Below are 21,863 nucleotides of genomic sequence, written 5' to 3'. Positions count from 1 at the left end.
GAGGTTATCCCGGCTAACAAGTCTAGGTTTGACGTCACAAGAAAATGTCAACTGAACGGTAGCGCATCTGATGGCAGTGGATGCTCTTCAAAATTGTTCTGTCAAGAGGTTGAGTGCTGGTTATCCACAAAGACTTGTTCCGTGGACTGAGGACCAAATTGAAGACGACAAATTCGCGGTTTGTCATGTCCTCTTTTTCCGCCTTGTGTGACGTCAACGTGGCGGCAGGGCTGAAGCAACTTTTTGGCTGCAGTCGTGCCTTATTCAAACCTCTTTTCCTCTGACAGTTGCTTCCTGGGCAGCACGAGTCGCCTCGCAGCACGACGTCGACAGCAGACTCGTGAGACCGCACTAATGAGTCTGCAACATTGCCAAATAGTCATGGACACTTGCGCAGAGTCAGCAACGCGACGCTTGACAAGATGCCTCGGCCCACGCTTCCGACCAACACTCATCCTTCGACTCGAAACGGCCGCCCTTCAAGTAATAAAATCCACCGTCACGAGTCAGCCCAAACATCTTTGATTCACCACATCTCCTGTGGCCCGCCGGCTGTTCGTTCACCTGTTGCCACTGGCGTCGTGAATCGCAACGCCTAAACGGGCAATTCGTCACAAACTCGACTCAGTCCCGACGATTGAAGTTGTCTCTTGGGCCTACGCGGTTGGAAGGATGTCGTCTCCCGTTTTAGATCCACATGTATTCCTTGTCGCCGCCACTTCTCAAGGTTGCTCCCATGCGGTCCGTCCAACGACCGTCGTCGGATATTAGCCTGGATAGGCAACCGTTCGACATATCGATTCAGTCGCGACGTTTGAACTTATAACTGTCTGCAGCCAGACCACCGCACATCCATCGCCACCACGGCCTCCTCCCTGTCTGCTCTTGCCCAACGCCGCCGCCTGCGTCGGGCGAGGCTCGTCGTCGGCGGTCCCCGGCCCGCTACATGCATGCGGCTCAAGCGCTGACGTGACGGGGCACGCACAACGGCCGGAGCACACCCATCTTTGCACTTTCGACTCGTTCCAGATGATTGAAGTTGTGGTTACTCCTCGTAAAGGCCAATGGCATGCGTCCTTCTGTCACCTTGCCACCAGATGTCGAATCTGGCAGTCCCACAACTCGGATATGACGCCGCCTCTGACCAAGTTCGACTCATTCCAGACGATTGAAGTTATCAAAGTCCACCCAGCCTGCGGATGACTGCCAACCAGGACCAGGACTGCTCCAACTGCAGGCTTCGCCGCAAGATGCGCAGTAAGGTACCCTAGCCATTGGCATGCAGTCGAAAACGCGCCGGTGCCACGCTCGCTCTGTCACGGTCCAAAAAGCAGCCAGCCATCCAGGTATCCAGGCCCTTTGTATCCGCAAAAGGAGCGCCGCGCTCGCCGTCGATTCAGTCGCCATGTTTGAAGTTGGCAAATGGTCTGCAACCTCCCTGCTCTTTCTTTGCCTCGTTGCCCGAACGGTCCACATGGCACCGCCGCCAGCGCGCCCTTCTTCCAAAACGGGAAACCAGTCCTCTTGCTTCGACTCGCTGCGACGTTTGAAGTTGTTGGAGTGTTGCTTTTGCAGGATGGTCTCCCTGTTCGACGTGCTCCCTGCTTCTGCGGTCATGCCCAAAATGGGTAATCAGCAGTCGCCATCGACTCGTTCACGACGTTTGAAGTTGTCTTCCTCTGGTCACTGTTCTTATTCCCGTCTCGTTTCCGTCGTCAGTCCCTTTCTTTCATTTCTCCTGCCATTCAACGCTCTATCAAGTCCATTCTATCCTCATTTCTTCATCATTCATCGCCACACAACCACAATCACCATCAATACATGCGTTCCATCATCCCCTACCCCTAAAGACCACACTCACACCCCGGCACGCCCTACCAACAGCAAAATGCCATACCCTCCCAAAGCGTACAGCGCACGCCGTCCATCTGTCGATCGATCTCGCGCGTCCCGGGGGCGCCTGCGGAAAAGATTCCGTCCCATGGCCCCACCACAGACCACCCTCATCCGCCTTCGGCTACGCTCCCTACCCGCACCTGCGCGGTGCGGCGCGCCAGCCGGTCCGAGCCCGTGGTCTGGGTCCGCCCCGGCCGTCAGATCACCGAGATCACGGACCAGCTTTTACTCTCCCTCTGTCTCGCGGAAAATCCGACGATGCGAGCTTTTGATGCGAGTCTGTTTGGAGAAAGTCTGTGTGTGTTGTGTGTGTGGCTGCTGGTCGCTGGCTGGGCGACACGATGCTGCAAAAGGTACACAGGAGCCGGTTTGTTTGTCTGTCTCTTTGCTTGCTTGCTTGCTTGCTTTTCGTGCTTGTGCCCTCTCCTGTCCCGTCCCTCGTGCTGCTCTCTCGCTCGCCTCGCCTGCCTCCTGCTTGTTGTTCGCCTGCCTCGCCGTCGGCGGATAACAAGGCCCACACACACGCGCCCCATCTCATCTCACCGGGAGCGGCGTGAATCGCCAGGCACTCAGTCCTCACACAGATGATGGGCCTTTTCGGCACGGTGATTCGGTAGTTGTCGTCGACCTGCGAACTGCGAACCAACGGGAGGGACCCGACAACGCGGAACGCCTGCCGACTCCCGCTGGGCCCCCTCCCTCCCCTGCCCTCATCTTGACCTGCCCCTGCTCCGCTGGCGTGAGTCGAGCGCATGTCTTATTTCCGTTTGACGTGCTGGTGCTACTGCGCCCGGCTGTCGAGCTTGCTGTGTGTTTCTCCGCGGAGGAGGGGAGGTGCGTTGTGTTGTGGTTGTTGTTTTGATGGAGGTGCATGTGGCTCAGGGGTTTCTTTACCTCCTACCAGCCTCCTTTACCTACACACCTACTCCTCCTCCTCCTCCTCCCAGCCTCTCCATCACCACTATAAAAACAATTACCCTCCATCTCCCCATCCCTCCACATCCTCACACTGTCGCGTGGCTGTTTCGACCCACGGCCCTCCCAAGTCCCAAAGCAGTAATCCGCGGCGGCGGCGGCGGCGGCGGAAAAACAGACCAACAGTGCCTAAAAATACCCACCTCGTCCATCGTCATTTTGCCTCCTCCACGCCCACACCCACGCGCCCACGCCTCATTCCAAATTCCATGGAAATCACCCCCTGACTCCCCTTCCACCGGCCCCCCTGGCGCGTCATTGTGCGCTCATCGTGACGGGTTGGTGACAAGGTGGGTGGGTAGTTGGTACTGAGGTGTTTTGTGGCGTAATTTTTGACTTGGCTTGGTGGAGTGGCTATGCACCGGTCGTTTGTGATTTTGGGATAGGATTCAAGCATCTCAGAGAACTTTGAACATAAGAGCAAGGGAAAAATGGAGAGCGGCGCACTGAAAGCAAGGGGTCGAAGCAGCATTCAGTGACCAGGTGAGCGAAGTGCTGCATTCATACATGGAAATCCCCATCTTTTCAATCCGTCTCTATCGAGCTATTCATAAAGAAAGCTGCCGTTTTACTCCTCGAAACCGCGAGACAACTCCACAAGCGCGCTCGTTGCAAAATTCACATCCGAAACAGAGTGCCATCTGCCACACTATGGATGCTTCTAGGCAAATCTCAGCCTGCCATCAGCTTCGTCCCTGTCCAACCGCACCGAAATCTGCTGTGCTCTCCTCTCCATCTCAGACGCTCGGTCCGTCGTCCCCGGGCCAATCTCGTCCAACCTGTCGCGGTCGATGCCGTTGAACAGGAACGGGAAGATGGAGCTTTTCCAGATTTGCGTGCCGGCTAGGTTCCTTTCGCGGTTGCTGATGACGACGGCGGCAGCGAGGACAATGGCGGCCGAGGTTTCGATGACGACCGGGGCGATGAACCAGGGCCAGTTGACATGGAGAAAGGTGACGTTTTCGAACGTCTCGCCGCCGATTTCGTCCGAGTTGACGGTCCGCACAAAGTCGGTCATGGCCATTGCCATGTCGTCGATTACTTCTGGAATGCTGTCGCTTGTGTACAAGTAGCTCGTAAAGTCCAGCGACATGACTTGTATCGTGCTCGTCTTCGTCAGCGACGCTGCGTCGAACATTTCCTTCAATGTGCTTTGCATGAGGGTGTGGTCTGTGCCTCTGACAGTATAGTTTGTTTGGCCCATATATTCAGATGGTCCGCTTAAGGTGTAGTGGTCAGTGAATGTAAGTTCCTGCGTGACATTGAAGGTTTTCTTGTTGCTGAGTCGCGTGTCGCCGGATTCAACCGTAGTGTCGAATACTTTGCCACACCACGACAGTGAACAGTCAAATGCTTCTGTTGGACTGCTCCCCTGTCCAGGAATTGGATTCCTGATGATGGTCACTTTTGCAAGCCCCAGTGGGTCGCCGGGAATCATGGACGAGATCCCACTTGTAGTCGAAGTAATGTTCAGTGCTGTCAGAATTTGACCTGAAGAGGCTCTGTCAATGTCCACGATCCAATAAATTGCCTCGACTTCATTTCCTAGGTCAGACCAATAACGGCACCAAACTTCAGAGCCAGTGGTGTCTCTTCCCGACGGGTATTCTTCTGTGGTGCAATTCTTTCGAATGGTTGTGGTGACGTTCTGGCAACTGCTGCAGACACCCAAGGTCGTCAGGCCTGTCCAAGTGCAGTTTCCGGTGGGACATGTCAAGGTTTGGAAAGACGAAGCTCCAAAAATCCCTGCATGGATTGCCTTTGCCATGTTGGAGTTTTGAGCGGTTACTAGTGCGAGTCAGCTTTGCCCGCAAGACAAAGTGTCCAGACTTGCCGTCGTCAAAAGAATTGCCGCCGCTGTAAGACTGGGTCGTCTTTGCAAAGCATGGTTTCACGTACGTGCGGACAGGTCGAGTCGAATAGTCGATAGTTTGCTGCACAAATGTTTCCATCGAAAGCGCCGCAATGGTGAGTAGGCAGGCCAAAGTAGCCACAATCGAACGGGATCTGAAAGACACTCTCAGTATGAAGGAGAGAGAGCCAAGAGGCCCACGGCTGGCAGCATCAAAATGCTGGAGATCTTGAAGCTGCTGTGATCTCTGCCGAAAGTGGAGCCACTTGAACTGGCTGATGCAAGATGCCATGGGGTAAATCAGCGCGGCCCTCGAAATCGTCGAGAGAAACGAAACGACCGAGTTGGGTTGCCATGGAAAGGGCCACGAAGACAAAGGCTTGTCATTTTGGGATATCAGTATCGCGAATACTGCTATCATGCATTCGATGCTTAATGCTATGCTGGACATTTCCTTTGCCCAGACATCCCGAGGGACTTTCTGGGACCATCTTTGGCGCCGAGACTTGATCGCAGGAGTTTTTGAAGGGATCGTATCAGAAATTTCGATGGCATGTTCTGGAGCGCCCCGAGGCAGCTTTCGGACAGAACTCGAGCTCCGAAGAGGGCTCAGTGTCGTGGTGGAGATTTCTGCATTTTGCTTGTATTCAGACGAGGGACGGGATATGGGCGATGGAGATCGACGGTTGCTCAAAGAGACGTAGATGCCTTCGTCAAGGTTGTGATTCTGACGGGAGGCCATAACCACGACGACGTGCAAGTAGTGAATGAGGGTAATATTTTGAGGGAAAGAATTTAGCAAGGAAATCTGTCTGAAGAAATGCCATCAATAAGGAGGCACAAAATGGGGCCGAAAACTGCGAGATTCGGATCTTTGGGGGCGGAAAAGACAGCAACGCGATTTGAGAAAAATTAAAGTCGATCTCTTCGTGATGATCATGACTCGAGAGCAGGTTGAACTTTTGCCCGACATGGCGAGCGGACTGAGAGATTGTCGCTCGAGCCCTCGGTGTTGGACAAGATACTTTGACTATTCGAAGCTTCTCCACAAAATGCTGTGTTGTGTTGAGGCTCATGCGTGGAGCTGTACAGGACTTCGAGTCCTAGTTGACGGGGTATCTTGAGGTGATGACCAGCCATAACTGTCGACATGGAAATGTGAGAAGGGCGAAGATCAAAGTAGACAGATGTCGAAAAGAGGGAACAATCCATCATTGACAAAAGGGAAAGTTTGTAAGCGGATGTTTCGACAGAGTCGCTTACTAAGAAGTTTGTTTCTCGCCGTTTTCTCTGGCCGAACATCCCGGCACATCACCAGCGCTCAAGAACCTTGCCCGGCATCACCTACGTCATCCCGCGCCCAAACCGAGATGGATATGCCCGCCTCATCGCAAACGCAAACGCAACCTCGACCAGTCTCCCGGCCCAGTGGGTATCCATGCGTCATTGCTTCCCCTTGCCGAACGGCGCGCGGCCAACGCATACGCCTGCCATTACGTCTGACCATGACCGAAACCTCCATCATGCCCCCTACCGCGACTCATTGGCGTCCGCTCGTGAATCATGCCCGACGTTTGAAGTTGTGTTCGACCTCTGGAAAAGACGTGGGATGCCCTCGGAGTTCCGGCAAGTGACATATTGCGGCGAAGAAGCAAGGGGCTGGGGACTATCCATTGTGGATGTTGGAACGTCACTGCCAATCGCCATGGTAGGATTTTGAGGGCGTCTCTCGGAAAATCCGGCCATGTCTTCAAACACTTTGAAATTTCGAGAGCAGGGGCATGAACACTGCCAAATCAAGAACATTGATTGAACACATAAGATTCGACTGAAAGAGCTGTGGAATGATTAGGCCAAATGAGCAAGAATCCCCCACAACTCTCTCAAGACGTACACAATTCCAAAAACTCTTGAAACAACGGAAAACGTTCTTCACGTGGCGCCCTATTCATAGCCACTTTTCATACATAGCCGCCGGCCGGCCCCACAAAGCGACATGCTGCAGATCTGTCCTTGACCATCCCCGGCCATGTCGCCGCCTCCCGCCACCAGGTCGATTCAGTCACTACGTTTGAAGTTACGTCGTCGGTTCTAGCCTAGGCCAGCGAGGCACAGGAATGTGCTCTCCCTGGACAACGAGCCAGAGGCGTGGAGGACTGGTGAAGAGAATTGGCACAGCTCAACTTGCTTTTGACGGAATCCAGAGGAGAGCTGACTGTCTAGTCACTTCATCACTCGCATTCCAGTGTTGAACTCAACGTTGAAGACGTCCCTCCTCCTCCCTGTACCAGACCCACGTCCATCGCAGATCCCAGCGCCTCCTCGAGCCGTTGATTCATTCGCGACGTCCAAAGTTGCCACGGCAAAACTCGTCCAGCAACCCGAGTGGCCCTGCCATCCCCCATTCCCTCGCCAGACCCACGCAGACGGGCGATCCCAGCAGCTACCACAAGCCGTTGATTCATTCACTACGTTCGAGGTTGTCACGGCAGTCCGCCTCGCCTCCATCCGAGTGGCCAGGACAGCGGCGACGCCGGGGCGTGCGCCGGAGCAGCTGCCCAGAGGGGCCACCGCGGGCAGGGAACACAGAGACGTCGACGACGGCTATAAGCCGGGTTTTCCGGGCTGGTAGGGGTCGGTTGTCGAGCTAGACCGTCGACTGAGATTTGTGCGGGTCCGGGTCTGCCTGCTGCTGCACGTGGTCTCGTCCAGTGTCTGGAGTGAGCAGCACTGTGGAGCTCAGGGGTGACGTCAATTGAGTTGAAAGAGGCCAAAGATTCAGGTGAGTTGCTGCTGTTCTGCAAGAGAGGGCGCTTTTCTTTCACTGTTCTATTTCCCCGTTGCCTCTTGTCGAGGCGCGGGTGTGCGCTTGGACGCGCTTGCATGGTCAAGGCAAATCACTTACTTCACTGAAACATGTGCCATGTCTTTGGACCTTGTGGCACAGTCCCCCGCTTCCCAGATGACCGCAGATGCTTGGAATACATCTACCAACCATCAAAAATTGATTGCTCATCTTCTTCGTCGACTGCTCGATTCTGGCCCTCCTAGGCCCTTTCCGCACCCAGAGCCCACATTTTCTCTCTCTCCAGACCCACAAGGCGTAAAGCACCCTCCTCCCCACCACTTACCTAATCTTTGCAGTTTCCCCTGGCCCATCCTTTGTTAGGCCAGTAAACTCAGCGTCTGCCTTTTCGGCGGTAAGATTTCGTCAATTGGGTACATGTGGTGGCGATGTTCTGCCGGGCCAATTGCAGATGGAATTACCGCTGGCCCTACACTCTTTCATACTGCTGACAATCGCATGATGGACAATTGCTAGAACTATGACTGTCGTCTGATTTACTGTCAGGGGCAAAGTTGTAATTCTTCAAGATGCTTCCATTTACCACCAGATCAAAGCGCACACTCACATATACACACTTGGTAAAGATGTTGCTCGACTCGTGTTCTGTCGTCAAGTAGAAGTATCGCTCATGTATCATTAATCATCGTAACTCGCTACATGGTTTCGTTTCCGTTTCCGCTCAGCCTGGCCCCCGCCAAAAAGAGGAAAACAAAAGAAAGACTCAGGGTCGCAGGCAGCGTTTTTCTGTCGTGGCCGGCTTCCATCCAGAGTGCGTCCTGTCCATTCGTTCGTCCGCCCTAGCATGATTGAGCCATAAGAAAGTGATTGTAAGGAAGTGATGGGTCGTTGCGTCGTCGTCGTCCTCTCTTCTCGCACAACCAACCAGCCAACAATTTGGGTATCTATCGCCGCAAAAAGGTCTCTCCGATATAGGGAATAAGGAAAAAGGAGGAGGGGTAAGGGAAGGGAAGGGGAGGCGACATGGAGAGTACGTAGTAGGCCACGACGACAACGTCTCCGCCAGGGATCCTCCACCCACAACATCAACGCCCCATCGGCCTGGCATGATGCTCCCTCCTCTCCCTCCTGCGCTCCGCCTGCGTACCCATCGTCGCCGTCCGCGGCCCCACCACGGCGCCGCCACTGCTCAAATCCTGATACGCCGCATCATCGATAATCCTCTTCTGCCACAGATAGCGAAACAAGTTGGAATCAATCCACGCGGCATTGGGGCCTGCCGAGGCGGCCAGGTCGAGCCGCTGGCCCGCGCGGTGGTGCGCCGCGACGTGGTTCATGCGAATGTCCCAGGCGCGGCCGCCGTCGGTGTCCTCAAAGCCCCAGTCGCAGCCCGGCATGGGGCACGAGACTTTGCGCGGGGGCAGGTGGCTGAAGAAGTGCGAGAGCACGTGCGTTTTCCATTCGCGCTCGTCGTTGGCGGCGATGTAGCGGCAGCCGAGAAAGCTGAAGGCGCAGTCGTAGAGGACTGTGGTGGTGGTGGTGGGAGTTGGAGGGACGAGAAGCAGCCCGTCGCTCCCTTCCTCCAGCGTGCGGTTGGGCGGCCCTTGGCCCGATTGGAACGTGTTGACGGAGCTTTCGGCCACGGAGGATGAGTCGTAGTCGAGGGATGGCACCATGCCCATGTCGGACATTGAAGGCGGCGGTAGCCCTCCCCGCGATGACGAGCCATTGTTGTGGATGTGGGCCGAGACGGACCGGCCCGAGGGATCCATGTACGAGGTACTCTTGTAGGAAAGAGAGGCGGGATATGGGTAATCTGACGAAAGATGGTGCTGCGTCTGCTGCTGATGCTGCCGCTGTAGGTGGTTGGGATTTGTAGCGGCCGTGGGGTCCAACGAATAGTGAGCAGCAAAAAGGCGCTCCCCGACTCCGCCAGAATGCGCATCGTTACTCCACCGGAGGATTGGGGGCTGATGTTCGTGCTCTTGGTCGCGGAGGGCGGCGGCAAATGGTTCTTGTTGTTGATGAGAAGCAGAAGACGAAGCAGCTAGCAACGACAACCGGGACGAGGATGAGGCTGAGGCAACGGACGACGACGCTGCCGCAGCGGCCGATGACCGCGACGAGGCAGTGCCGGCGGCATGACGAGGGTAGTATGAGGACGACGAGGCCACTTGGACATCATCTTCAGCCTTATCACACAACTGGAAACACGCGCAGCTGGGGGCGGGAGCTTACTGGTTTCGGGCGAGCAACGGGAATCCTTCGAAGCTGCAACCTGTGGTCCTGGCCCGAGGGGCGTGGGCGCGCGGCGTGGTCGCTGGAGGTACTCTGTCTGCAAGTCTTTTTCGAATTTCCTGGCAGCAACGGCGGCGGCGGCGGTGGATGGCGATGGCTCTTATGCGGCTTCACATGGCTTGCCAACGAAACATCTGACTGGAAATCAGGGAGATGCGGCTCTGCGACTGGATTTGTGTGTGCTTGACCGTTGACGCATCTCCCCCGCCCGCGACGGGATCGACCCACTTCCGCTGGCCAGATTCTCACGGACGGAGAATTCGTTGCGGCTCGGTCCGCTTCGCATCGACTCCAAACGTATTCCCATGGGAGTTTCCCATCAAGTAACTCCTATTCCCACCCAAGAGTCAAACATTGTCGAGCCAGTGATTATCCAGGTCTGTAGCCCCTAAACCGGTCAGCGGTTGGTGACTCGACTCGTTTAGGCTGCATGTGACAAGGTTGTACGGCAGCCTCACAGGAAAAATCAGACTCGGGCGAAGCGTTGAATCGTTCAATGTACAAATCATACACGTCAAGATAAAAAGCCAGACGTACCCCGCACCTGTGCCCGCCATCTGGCCAAACCAAACACGTGGAGTAAACAAATTTTCAAGCACGACGTATCAACCAATATCTGCTCCAAACTAAACCAAGTGGGCGAACGACTCGAGTATAGACTGCGGCTGTATGACGAAGAAAAGACAAGCCATCACAATGACTTACAACGCCGCGCTGTAAGGAAAGAGACTCTCGGACCATGCGCACACCAAACTCCTGGACGAATAAATGTACGATGTCGCAAAACTCGTAAGAAAAGCAATGTCCCAATTTCGCCTTGCAACGTCCCCGCATACACTGGGAATCCTGCTGCTGTACCCAACATGAACAATAGATAGCGCCAAGGAAACTTCCATCAATCGCGAATTGCTTTGGATGGCCAATGCAGAATCGCTGGCTTTTGGGGGGGTATATCAATGTCATCTCGACATGATGCATTGGCCTGGCCTGGCGCGTGTCTGCCAGACTCGGCCGCGTCGTCGTCAATCGTCTACGCCGTCGTTCATCCCACCGGGTTGCCCTTTAGTCGCTTGTTGTTGTGCGGAAGCCTCGGGCTCGGCTTGACCTTGGGCGCATTCGGGTTTCCGTTCGCATCTCCGCCTCCATCATCGCCTTCTGTCTTCACCGTGCTGCGCCGCCTCTTGTTACTAACGTTTGGGCTGGTATTTGCGCTCGCAGCTGCGCTGCTATTCGTACCTTGCTGGCTATGCTGTGCCACGAGGCCCGGGGCCTGCATGTGTCCCTGAGCCGGCGACGGCGTGTGGGTTTGGCCAGCGAGATGCGGTGATCCGTTGACGGCCGGATTGAGACCGCCGGGAAACTGCTGGAGGTTCGCTATGTGCGGGGACATGAACTGTGGATTTACAGCGTGGTGCGGTGCGTTTGGGTTGCCCCCAGGCATGTTGCCCGGCGTTCGCTGCCCCGGTTGGGCGTTGGCCGGACCGTTGGGAGGCATGTTGATCTGCGGTGTCTGTTGCTGAGGATGCTGCTGCGGCATCTGATTACCTGCCTGATTCTGCGGGCCGAGAGACGCGACGAAACCCGTCATGGCTTGCGCAGGGGTCGTCCCGGGGTTCTGGTGATAGTGAGCAAACAGCTCCTGCATATTAGTCAACGTCTCGCCAACCTATGCTCATGTCAGCCCATGGTTTTGCCAATGTGTGCTAAAATCTGACAGGTTGACGTACTTCAAGAAATTGAAGCACCGAATTGGCGATTCCCCACGAAGAAACTGGCGCTTCGATGAGTTCGGACAAGAGCAGGACCGGTTCCCCGCGCGCGCGTTGATTCCTTTGGTTTGGCGCGTTCTTTTTGCTCATCTTGGGCGAAACTTGCATGTTTTGCTGCGGAGACCTCTGCTGGAAAAGAGAGTCTAGCTGCAACCGTGGCAAATACTGCTGATGTTCTTGAGTCTCGAATGAAAGCAGGTTAATCTTGTCGGCCTGGTCGAACATGGCGCTAAGCTTGCCATTGTGTACCACCTGAAGAGTTAGCAAAGTAAAGGGATTTTGTGAGTGAACATACCTGTGTCCCGTTTTTGTACCAGTAAATAAACTTTGCGCGGGCGCTTTCGACGTAGTGACAGCTGTTTCCAAGCTCCTTCTCAACCAGACCATCCATTGTCAGTTGCAAATTCTCCAGTCCACTTTGGAACTGAGTGTAGAAATATCTTGGCAGAGCCAGGGTACAAATCTCAAAGTTTTTCGAGCCGGGGTTGGTTGTCTGCGCGCCGTAATCGAGCAGGGTCTGCTTGAAAACTCCATTTTCGGTAAAAAACCGCCCAACAAACTGCTTCCAGTATAATAGGTCGTTTGGCTGCCGGTTCGAGGTAAACCTGCTCAGGTGATCTGCGAGATTGAGGAGCTTCAATATTGAAACCCCGTAGATCCGGTCCTGCGCCTGAGCAGCTTGGGCCTGCTGCGCTTGACGCTGTTGCATCAAAAGCTGCTGATGCCGTTGCTGTTGCGCCTGCTGTTGCTGCTGCGTTTGCTGTTGTTGTTGATTTTGCTGCTGCTGCTGCTGCTGAGCGTGTTGTTGTTGCTGCTGCTGCTGCTGCATTTGAGCGTTCTGAGGTTGCGGCTGGGGTCCCTGTTGCGGAGGTGGACCTGGCGGCTGAGGACCTTGCTGCTGCGGCGTAGGTGCTTGAGTTGGTGGCGGGGGCTGAGGTTGTGATTGAGTCTGCTGTGGGGTGTGGTGTTGGCTCGGAGGTCGTGCTGGTGATGCCTGAGCTTCGTGCCCTGGCTGCATTGGCGGCTGAGGTCTCATTTGTCCGGGTTGGCCATGAGGACCTGGCTGGGGCGTGGGACCGCCTTGACCCGGATTGCTCTGTTGTGATGCCGCTTGCTGCATGGCGGCCGTGTGTTGGGCCATCAATTGTTGCTGATGAGCCTGCTGTGCCTGCGCATGTTGCTGCTGCTGCTGCTGCTGCTGCTGCTGCATGGCTGCTTGTTGTTGTGCAAGCTGCTGGCGCATATGCGGCGGTAGCGGAACCTGCAGCTGGGGGTTGGCGGCCTGCATCGCGGCGATTTGTTGGGGCGTCATGCTCTGGCTTCCCTGGCCAGGAAACATCATTCCGCCTTGCTGTTGCTGCTGCATGAGCTGGGCTTGATGTTGGCGCATCAAATGCTGTTGTCGTTGTTGCATGGCCATGGCCGGGTTGGAGACTGAGAGGTTAGCAGAGGGTCGACCAAGGACAAGATGAAACTTACACATTTGCTGCGGCTGATGAAACATGTGTGCCTGGGGAGTGAGATGTTGGAGAGCATGCGCACTGGGACCTGGACCGCCCATGCCTGGCTGCATGCCCATCATAGGGCCTGGCTGAGAAACGTGTGGTCCATTCGGACCAGATACGCCTGGATGCATACCGTGCATTTGAGGGCCCATTGGGTGTCCTGGGTTTGGACCAGGCCCTGGTCCCATGGGCTGTCCATGAGGAATTCCGGCCTGCTGCAGACCACCAGGATGATGCGGGTAGGCACTCGCCATCATCTTGACTTGGAGGCTATAGAAGCAGCAGTCTCCGAACCCCCCGATCCAGCTCGGTCAGCGGCTGTGTCTCGATGGTCGTTGGCGGGACTTGAAGGGTGGTGTACCAAATTGTGCCGCACGGGTGGTGGTCCGGTCGCGTGGAGTGCTGATGTCTGTGCAGGGTGAGCGGGGACGGCTGCAACAGTGGGCGGCAAGGCGACGTAGCGGCGCGACGACGTGGCCTGGTCGATGGAAGTTGGGTGTTGGAGGAGAGAGGACCTGGTGAGGACGAGAATGATGGGTTGGGTGCGGTCAGGGTACCACGGCGCGGCGGCAACTACCGGAGCTGACAGTATGCGATCGGAGGTCAGCAGGTGACTGAGTGGTATGAGCCACCGGAGCGCAAACACGGTCGACACGCGTTTGCAGCGGTTGAGTAATGTCGAGATGAGGATCAGGGCAGCGTCGCGCATGCGTCTATGGGAGGGAGGTTGGGCGCGCAACGGTGAGAGGAGCGAGCGTGGGTTGAGCAGCGCAATGGGCGTCGGCGGAGGAGTCACAGAGAGCAGAGGGATGGGGCCGCCATATCAAGTAGTCGACAACTGAGCGGATCTGGGGTCGACGGTCGGAGGGATGATGGGCGACTCGTCTGGTGGAGGTGTGAAGTGTCGAGGTCGGTCGGTCGGTATTGGCAGAGGCAGCCTCTCCAGCCAGTCTCTCACTGTCGACTCCCGTCGGGCGGCGCTCTCGCCCAAACGGGTTAGCCTTGCCGAAGGTTTCTCCGAGCCTGCTATAAGATTTTCGACTCAACACCACAGCCTCTGCTCTTTCCCACCCTCTCCCTCATCTTTCTAGCACATCTTGCTGCGCTCCTCGTTTTCTCTCTCTCTCGGTAAGCTGCTCTCACGACACTCCCCTCCACCTTCATGATGACAACCTTGCAAATGTCTTCTTTTCCCAACTGAGTCGACCTTGAAGAAATCATCTGTCCGGGTCTCCTCGCACGAGACCTGCTACTTGCCAGTACACGCTGTCTGATTACCATTTTCCGTCGCATCACATTCAATGAGCTCGCTCAAGACCTCGCGCTGACTTGCTCTAGTTTCTAGTGACCTTCCATCGCTCAATCCGACGCGCACAATCACACTACAAGTTGGACGGCAGGCAGGCTGGATGGCGCACAATCTCGAATGTTGAGACTTGCCACTGGGTGCTGTGTGGTCGCACTAACCACCAGGTCAGTACACTTTTTCCTTTTTGCTTTTCCCTCTCATGATGAAAACATCACCACATTCGCAGTTTTCACTCTAGCCGTCGCTTAAGAACCCATCTTAGACGGTCGATGAGAGCTCAATCTTCCTTGGATGTCTGACTTTTTACACACACAGCACATGTTTTGAAGCGCAAAGTTGAGAGCTTTGCTAACAGTGTCACAGGTTCGACTCTCAATCATGAAAGTAGAATTAGAAATGAATTGTTTACTAAAACCTCAACGTCCTGAATGCAAACTGCTGTGCTGTGATTGTTCTTTGTCATGACTCGTTGAGATGTTGGCCTCAGGCATCGCGGGGCCTTGATTAATTCCAGGCCGGCACCTAATCGCGCACGTCCCAGCCGTCAGCGGACCTCCAACGTCGAGCTGCCAAGCTGCATCACGACCTACACCCGCGCCTCCACACTATACCTCCAGTCGCAGGCACTAACCTGCCATCTCGAGCGACCGCTTTACCGACCCCACAGCTCCTCCCATCTGCGATTTCGACCGAGCAACGCCAGCAACCATGGCGCCCGCACCGATAGACCCCCGCATGATGTCCGTCAAGCCCAGGATACGTTACAACACCATCGGCGGTGTCAACGGTCCTTTGGTCGTCTTGGACAATGTTGGTTTCTTGGAGAGTGCTTGAAAGATGCCGCGGAAGCTTACTCGACGGCCACAGGTCAAATTCCCCCGTTACAACGAGATTGTGTCTCTGACGCTGCCCGACGGCTCGGAGCGGTCTGGTCAGGTCCTGGAAGCTAGAGGTGGGACAATCGACAGAGACTCAGAGTTCGTTGCTGATGTCGATAGGTAACCGCGCCGTCGTCCAGGTCTTCGAGGGCACGTCCGGCATCGATGTCAAGAAGACAAAGGTCGAGTTCTCGGGCCACAGCATGAAGCTCGGCGTGTCCGAGGACATGCTGGGCCGTATCTTTGATGGTTCCGGTCGCGCCATCGACAAGGGCCCCAAGGTGCTGGCGGAGGACTATCTCGACATCAACGGCAGTCCCATCAACCCGTACTCTCGAGTAAGTAGGCCAAGCACGAGCAGATCAAACGCTAACCATCCAGGTCTACCCCGAGGAAATGATTTCGACTGGTATCTCGGCCATTGACACTATGAACTCGATTGCACGTGGCCAAAAGATCCCCATCTTCTCCGCCGCCGGTCTCCCGCACAACGAAATCGCGGCCCAGATTTGTAGACAGGCAAGCTTGGTCGGCCAGCCGACAAAGGACGTGCACGACGGCCACGAGGACAACTTCTCCATCGTCTTTGGCGCCATGGGTGTCAACTTGGAGACGAGCCGTTTCTTCACCAAGGACTTTGAGGAGAATGGCAGCATGGAGCGCGTCACGCTGTTCCTCAACTTGGCCAACGACCCCACCATTGAGCGTATCATTACGCCCCGTCTGGCCTTGACCACGGCCGAGTACTACGCCTACCAGCTCGAGAAGCACGTCCTGGTCATTCTCACTGACCTGTCGTCCTACTGTGACGCTCTGCGTGAGGTCTCGGCCGCCCGTGAAGAAGTGCCCGGTCGTCGCGGTTACCCCGGTTACATGTACACTGACTTGTCTACCATTTACGAGCGTGCCGGTCGTGTCGAGGGCCGCAACGGCTCCATCACGCAGATTCCCATCTTGACCATGCCCAATGATGGTAGGCACCCCACTCAAAACCCAAATCAAAGCTAACTTGTCTAGACATCACGCACCCCATCCCCGACCTGACGGGCTACATCACCGAGGGCCAAATCTTCGTCGACCGCGGCCTCTACAACAAGGGCGTCTACCCGCCCATCAACGTGCTGCCATCCCTCTCCCGCCTCATGAAATCCGCCATCGGCGAAGGCCGCACGCGCAAAGACCACGGCGACGTGTCGAACCAGCTGTACGCCAAATACGCCATCGGGCGCGACGCGGCGGCCATGAAAGCCGTCGTGGGCGAGGAAGCCCTGTCCCCCGAAGACAAGCTGTCCCTCGAGTTCCTCGACAAGTTCGAAAAGACCTTTATCAACCAGGGCGCCTACGAGGCCCGCACCATCTTCGAGAGTCTGGACTTGGCCTGGAGTCTGTTGAGGATTTACCCCAAGGATCTGCTCAACCGCATCCCCGCCAAGGTCCTGGATGTCTATTACCAGCGCCGCGCCGAGGAGAAGCGCCAGAGGCGCCAGCCGAATAAGGATACGAGGGATAACACCGAGGCGGATGGTGAGGGCCAGGGCCAGGCTCAGCAGGGCCAGGATGGCCAGCAGCAGAATGGCGATACGCTGGTTGATGTGTAGAGTGTAGGGACGATGCATGGGGGAGGAGGACCGTGGGTGGTTGGTGGCATGAACTTGACGATTTGTCGTTTGGAAGAGACGAGAGGAGATGGTCGAGAAGCGGCAGCGCGTTGGGTTGATGGTGGATCCTAGTCATGTGTATACAATTATGTGTCCTTTTTTTCTCTCTTTTAAAATTGTCTGGTTTCTTCAAACGCGCCTCTCTCTAGTGTCAGGTTTTTCCTTCGTCCGGACTGTACAAAACTACGAAATAAAATCCCAAAAATTTGTGGAGTCGACTGTCATGCTACCGCGCTGAATTGAGAACGTTTTTTACTTTGCTTTTGCCGTGGTTCCGGTCTTCTACTCTACCAATCAACCCATCGACTTTTTCTACCTACTCATACATGCATTCAAATGTTCTCAAAATAAAACGTCGGCGCCCCCGGCACGGCCTGCTCGGCCACGGGCGGCAGCGCCTCCTTGACGGCACCAACCAGTGCATCACCACCGACGACCTCGCCCGCCTTGTCGCCCTCCTTGACAGCCACAATCTCGACAACCTCGAGCTTCGGGACCGTCTGCTTGAGGGCGGGGACCATGGCGGCCAGGGTGGCGCGCTCGTCAAAGGGGAGCTTGCGGTCAAAGACGTCCTCGTGCTTCTCCGCGTCGCCGTCCAGGCGGCGCTTCAGGCCCTGCACAAAGGGCATGGCCTTCTTCATGTCGGGCTTGGCAATGTCCTTGGAGAGGGCCTTGACGTCGACGACGCCGAGCTTCTCGAAGGATTGGCGGACGAGCTCGAGGTACCGGTCTTGCCAGGCGGGGAAGGCGGCGGCGACGAAGATGGACAGCCGCTTGGGCTGCTTGGGGTCGAAGGCGAGCGTCTTGCCCTTGGCGAGCTTCTTGACCTGCTGGCCCTCGGCCGACGTGATGTTGCTGGTGGTTGTGCGCACGTAGTCGCGGGCGGCGGCGAGGGCGGCGTCGGGGGCAGGGACAGAGGGGAAGAGGGCGTTTTGCACGGTGGACGGGTGCTGGAGGACCTCGAGCCACATGTGCTCGGCCCAGTGCGGCGCCAGCGGCGTCAGGATTAGGGTTTGCAGCTCGATGAAGCGCCGGATCAGCGCGCTGTGCATGCCGATGCCCGACGCCTTGGTCACCTCGCGGTAAAAGTCGCGGGCCGTCGTGAAGTCGTAGAAGCCCGACTTGAGGGCGAGCTTGTAAAAGGTGCTGCTACCGTCAGTATAGTCGACAGACAAGAATGGGGGATCTCACTTTTCGTAGTGCTGCTTCGTCTCGAGGACCAGGCCGTTGAGCTCGTTCTCAAACATGCGGTCCCAGAGCAGGTAGTCGCCGGTGCGCTGGATGACGTCGTTGTTCTTGAGCTTGCCCGAGTCGCGCGCGGCCTTGTACTCGGCCTCGGTCGAGACGAGCTGCGCCTCGTTGACCATTTCCTCGCACCACTTGCGGAGCTCGTACAGCTTGAGGATCGAGCTGTTGGCGACCGTCTCCTCAAAGTTGGCGTCCTCGATTCCATCACCGGCGTCGGCAAGCGCCACGCGCGTCGCGTCGGCGCCAAACTTCTTGACGGCCTCGCCCAGAGTCAAAAAGTTGCCCGTGCTCTTGCTCATCTTCTCGCCGTTCAGCATCAAGTGGCCGTTGACACGGAAGCCCTGAGGCCAAAACTCTTGCGGGAACAGCGCAGTGTGAATGTAGAGACAGAATGTCAAGTGGTTCTGAATCAAGTCCTTGCCCGAGACACGCAGGTCGAGAGGGTACCAGTACTCAAACTCCCTCTTCATAGAGTCGAGGTCCTCCTTGAGAATGTCCGTCTTGACCTCTTGAGTGCGGCAGAAGAGGTAGTCCCAGACCTCGTCCGTCATTTGCTCAGGGGCAATTGGCTTCTTGGAGATACCAGGCGTCTTGCCGAAAATGTCGCCGTGGAGGAAATGAGCAATGGTGTAGTAGCTCATGTAGACGGTCGAGTCACTGAGAGACTCGACCAACTGCGAGGGATCCCAGGGCAGCTTCGTTCCAAGACCGTACGAACGCGAGCAAGCCCACTGCGACAGCCATCCAAGGGTCATCTTGAACGCGTGCTGCGCCTCGGGGTAAAAGGTGTTCATGCCTTTCTCGAGGTGGTCCATGACCGTCTGGCACCACTCGCCGTCGCCGCCATTCTCCGTCGTGCCGTAGTTGAAGAACCACTGGTCGAGGTACGCGGCAACACACTCGTCACCCGAACGCGACATGACTTGGCCGTCGGGCTCGCCGTATGGGAACGCCAGACCAGCGTCAATCAGCTGCTTGCGGACAAGGGGCTTGGCCTCTTGCACAGGCTTGCCAGCATGCTCGCCAATCACCATTGTGCCCTGATAGAAGCCCTCCTTGTAGGCCAATTCCTTGGCCTCGGCAAGGGGCTTTGCGTCCTTGGGAGAGTTGATCTTGAGTTTCTCGACAAGTGTCTTGGCAGTGAGGTCGCCGTAAGTAGGGGTCTTGATGATGGGGACAATCTCCAACTCGGCCCATTCCTTCTTGATGCCGTAGTATTCAGCCTTCTTGATCAGGTCCATGGTCGTGGCGTAGTCGTCGGGGCTGTCGGAAGGCACGCAGGTGACAACGCCGGTACCCTTGGTGGGCTTGACAGTCTCCATGGGCAGGATCCTGACACCGTCCTTGTGCACAGACAGCGGCGCGTCGACGCGAGTGCCAACGACGTCGGAGCCCTGGAGCTCGACAACCTTGGGGAAGACGCCCCACGCGGCGAAGATGTTTTGGAACGCCATGTTGCGAGCGGCGCGGTCCGAGACGAAAAAGTATTCGTTTTCTCCAGCCTTGAAGATGCCGTACTGGACCTTGGGGCCCACAAAGCAGCAGGTCTGGCCGTACATGGTCTCGGGACGAAGAGTGGCGGGGACAAAGTAGACATTGGCATCGGCGGGAATCTTGTCGCCAATGAGCTCCTTGGCCTTTTCGGGCCACTCGAGGACCTTCATCTTCAGAGCAGTGTACTCCTGGACGGTGACACCCTCGCCAGAGCTCCGGTCGTGGTCGAGACATGCCTGGCCGTCCTTGGGCGAGTAGACGGTGTAGCGCTTGCCAAACTTGATCTTGCCCAGGCCCTTGAGGCGGTTCATCTGCCAGCGGACAAAGGCATCGTAGTAGGGGTTGGCGTCGGTGGTGACCATGGATCTCCGCCAGTCGACACGGGCACCAAACGACGTCAGATCCTCCTGGCACTTGGGCGGAAAGTACTGCAGCCAGTGCAGCGGGTCGGCGAAGTGGTGAATCTCCTCGAGGGGAATGCCCAGCGCCAGCATGATTTGGAACTGGTACTTGGACTTGACGCTCTTTGCGGCGGCCTTGCCCTTGGTAGCCTTGAACTTGGTAATATCGGCCTTGGTCGTCTCCTCTTGCGGCGCAGGCACCTCGTTTGCCTCGACAATGTCGTCCTCCTTGCAGCCTTCAAAGTTCTTGCCAAACAGCTCAATCTCGCGCACCAGCTTGTCCGCGCACGCCTTGATGGGCATACCCGTGCAGTGGTAGCCTTGCGGGAAGAGTGCCCGCTTGCCCTGCATGCGGGCAAAACCCGTCGCAAACTCAATCTTACTGGCCGTGAAGCTGTGGCCGGCGTGGAGGACACCGTTCATGTAGGGGTAGGCCATGGTGCCAAAGAACTTGGGCTGCTGGGCGCGCAGGTCGGCGGCGGAGACGGAGCCATAAGGCACTTCGGCGGTCGAGGGAGCATCTTGCTGAAAGACCTTGGTATCTTGCCAGATCTTTTGATATTTTTTCTCGGCGGCGATGAGGGTGTCGCGCTTCTCGGTCTGCGCAATGGCTGTCAGAGGGGAATGCGCGGCGGGGCAATTGAGCGCACATTTTCAATCTTGAGGGTGTTTTTTGAGCTGTTGCTGGGGTCCAGCGCCGCAATGGTTGCTTGTGCGGCCGACATGGTGTGATTTGGGTCGGACTCGAGGCGCAGATGCAAACCAAAGGCCGATGCGGACTTGCAGTGGAGTTGAGTCACTGTGGTGGTGGCATCCAATGTTTTTGCCCTGGGCGGTGAGGCAAGCGAGCCCACCTATTCGTCCGAGCTGGACCCCAACCGAGCTCCATCCTCCGACGTCAGTCAATCACCAACGACACCGACAAGATGGCAAGCTCGTGGCGGACCTCCCGCTGGCTGCCCAAATTCCTGCGCTCGCCCGAGCCCGCCAAACCGTACTACAACATTTACATGAACCCGTACCGGGCCAAGCGAAAATGGCCGCCGGATCTGTCCAAGCTCTCGTGGAGGGACCAGGTGCGCTTCGACCGCAAGTACCGACGGCGGATAAAGATGGTTTCGACCTGGCCGGTGTGGAACAGGCGCGTCAAGCTGGCCCAATGGCTGATTCTAGGAAGTATGGATAAAATGGATTACAGATGATTGAAGAGCATGTGTTGATCATGGCAGGTGTCGGTTTCTACATGGTGTGCATTGTGGATTGGAAGACGGAGATGGAAATCAAGGCCGGTGGTCCTGTCACTGGCTATTCTCCTTTTCAAGTGGTGAGTAGGTCAAAGGGGTTTGGATCAAAGGCTAATGTGAACAGCCTCATGATTTCTTCTGGGACAATTGGCGCCGCGTCTTTGGAGGTAAGAAGCCGTCCAATTCGACACCGGAGAAGCCAGACGACCAGTCGACATGACACGAAACAATGAGGATGCAGGGACAAAAGAGGAAGCTAGGTGGGTTCAATTGGCATGGTGAATTCAGGCCAATCGGATTTTACATTGATGGTGGTGATATCTCATCGGACCGGCCGAAATGCAGGGACATACAAGTTGAACGCAGCTGACTCGAGATCTACATGAGGCGCATAGCATCGGTTGACAACAAGAATACAACGCCATTGTCTAATGTTGCGTCGTCACCTGAGACAAACCAATGATGTCATTCTACACGATACTCCCAGAGTAGTGGTACATGGCGCATGGCCGTTTTCGCACCGCATTGCA

General features: G+C 56.3%; 9 protein-coding genes across 9 annotated transcripts; 4 read left to right on the top strand and 5 right to left on the bottom strand.

The window, feature by feature from the left end:
• The first annotated feature begins 867 nt into the window (after positions 1 to 867).
• BKA78DRAFT_24349 (uncharacterized protein) lies at positions 868 to 2,526 on the top strand. Its single transcript, XM_066883957.1, has one exon. It carries the CDS (start codon positions 1,280 to 1,282, stop codon positions 2,402 to 2,404), a length of 1,125 nt encoding a protein of 374 aa, XP_066750138.1. The 5' UTR covers positions 868 to 1,279; the 3' UTR covers positions 2,405 to 2,526.
• Positions 2,527 to 3,315, top strand: BKA78DRAFT_24348 (uncharacterized protein). Its single transcript, XM_066883955.1, has one exon. The coding sequence runs from the start codon at positions 2,649 to 2,651 to the stop codon at positions 3,096 to 3,098; it is 450 nt and encodes a 149-aa protein (XP_066750137.1). The 5' UTR covers positions 2,527 to 2,648; the 3' UTR covers positions 3,099 to 3,315.
• On the bottom strand, positions 3,316 to 4,891 carry BKA78DRAFT_24416 (uncharacterized protein). The gene has a single exon (XM_066884007.1). The coding sequence runs from the start codon at positions 4,637 to 4,639 to the stop codon at positions 3,533 to 3,535; it is 1,107 nt and encodes a 368-aa protein (XP_066750136.1). The 5' UTR covers positions 4,640 to 4,891; the 3' UTR covers positions 3,316 to 3,532.
• Positions 4,892 to 4,910: 19 nt separating this feature from the next.
• On the bottom strand, positions 4,911 to 5,255 carry BKA78DRAFT_242588 (uncharacterized protein; the record flags this gene model as incomplete). Its single annotated transcript, XM_066883936.1, has 1 exon — positions 4,911 to 5,255. A coding segment is annotated over one exon (345 nt), but the record flags the coding sequence as incomplete, so codon positions are not given.
• A 3,156-nt stretch (positions 5,256 to 8,411) lies between these two features.
• Positions 8,412 to 10,014, bottom strand: BKA78DRAFT_24330 (uncharacterized protein). Its single transcript, XM_066883951.1, has 2 exons — positions 9,768 to 10,014; positions 8,412 to 9,702 (listed from the first exon to the last, which is right to left on the bottom strand). Coding segments are annotated over exons 1-2 (1,089 nt in total). The 5' UTR covers positions 9,769 to 10,014; the 3' UTR covers positions 8,412 to 8,614.
• A 1,161-nt stretch (positions 10,015 to 11,175) lies between these two features.
• Positions 11,176 to 13,541, bottom strand: BKA78DRAFT_24319 (LIM-domain binding protein-domain-containing protein). The gene is made up of 4 exons (XM_066883948.1): positions 13,076 to 13,541; positions 11,892 to 13,030; positions 11,494 to 11,848; positions 11,176 to 11,442 (listed from the first exon to the last, which is right to left on the bottom strand). The coding sequence occupies exons 1-3, from the start codon at positions 13,356 to 13,358 to the stop codon at positions 11,531 to 11,533; spliced, it is 1,740 nt and encodes a 579-aa protein (XP_066750133.1). The 5' UTR covers positions 13,359 to 13,541; the 3' UTR covers positions 11,176 to 11,442; positions 11,494 to 11,530.
• A 1,577-nt stretch (positions 13,542 to 15,118) lies between these two features.
• Positions 15,119 to 16,886, top strand: BKA78DRAFT_292001 (B subunit of putative V-type ATPase; the record flags this gene model as incomplete). Its single annotated transcript, XM_066885987.1, has 5 exons — positions 15,119 to 15,220; positions 15,278 to 15,362; positions 15,409 to 15,626; positions 15,670 to 16,261; positions 16,306 to 16,886. 5 exons carry the CDS (start codon positions 15,119 to 15,121, stop codon positions 16,884 to 16,886), a joined length of 1,578 nt encoding a protein of 525 aa, XP_066750132.1.
• A 392-nt stretch (positions 16,887 to 17,278) lies between these two features.
• On the bottom strand, positions 17,279 to 20,814 carry BKA78DRAFT_292000 (leucyl-tRNA synthetase; the record flags this gene model as incomplete). The annotated part of the gene is made up of 3 exons (XM_066885986.1): positions 17,279 to 18,092; positions 18,138 to 20,689; positions 20,740 to 20,814. The coding sequence occupies 3 exons, from the start codon at positions 20,812 to 20,814 to the stop codon at positions 17,279 to 17,281; spliced, it is 3,441 nt and encodes a 1,146-aa protein (XP_066750131.1).
• A 201-nt stretch (positions 20,815 to 21,015) lies between these two features.
• On the top strand, positions 21,016 to 21,553 carry BKA78DRAFT_349352 (uncharacterized protein; the record flags this gene model as incomplete). The annotated part of the gene is made up of 3 exons (XM_066890788.1): positions 21,016 to 21,265; positions 21,319 to 21,413; positions 21,458 to 21,553. The coding sequence occupies 3 exons, from the start codon at positions 21,016 to 21,018 to the stop codon at positions 21,551 to 21,553; spliced, it is 441 nt and encodes a 146-aa protein (XP_066750130.1).
• Between the last annotated feature and the right edge of the window lie 310 nt (positions 21,554 to 21,863).

Source organism: Phyllosticta capitalensis (assembly GCF_038381095.1).
Source record: "Phyllosticta capitalensis strain CBS 128856 chromosome Unknown BKA78scaffold_1, whole genome shotgun sequence".
In the NCBI taxonomy this organism is placed as follows: domain Eukaryota; kingdom Fungi; phylum Ascomycota; class Dothideomycetes; order Botryosphaeriales; family Phyllostictaceae; genus Phyllosticta; species Phyllosticta capitalensis.
This window is presented reverse-complemented; position numbering and strand designations above follow the sequence as displayed.

What these genes read in the sequence shown, in the direction of transcription:
- BKA78DRAFT_24349 (XM_066883957.1), top strand. Translation starts at nt 1,280, where the DNA reads ATGCAGTCGAAAACGCGCCGGTGCCACGCTCGCTCTGTCACGGTCCAA.
- BKA78DRAFT_24348 (XM_066883955.1), top strand. Translation starts at nt 2,649, where the DNA reads ATGTCTTATTTCCGTTTGACGTGCTGGTGCTACTGCGCCCGGCTGTCG.
- BKA78DRAFT_24416 (XM_066884007.1), bottom strand. Translation starts at nt 4,639, where the DNA reads ATGGCAAAGGCAATCCATGCAGGGATTTTTGGAGCTTCGTCTTTCCAA.
- BKA78DRAFT_24319 (XM_066883948.1), bottom strand. Translation starts at nt 13,358, where the DNA reads ATGATGGCGAGTGCCTACCCGCATCATCCTGGTGGTCTGCAGCAGGCC. An exon ending in TCATCAGCCGCAGCAAATGT is followed by an intron (nt 13,031 to 13,075) that starts GTAAGTTTCATC and finishes CTAACCTCTCAG; the next exon opens with TCTCCAACCCGGCCATGGCC. An exon ending in GGTACAAAAACGGGACACAG is followed by an intron (nt 11,849 to 11,891) that starts GTATGTTCACTC and finishes CTAACTCTTCAG; the next exon opens with GTGGTACACAATGGCAAGCT.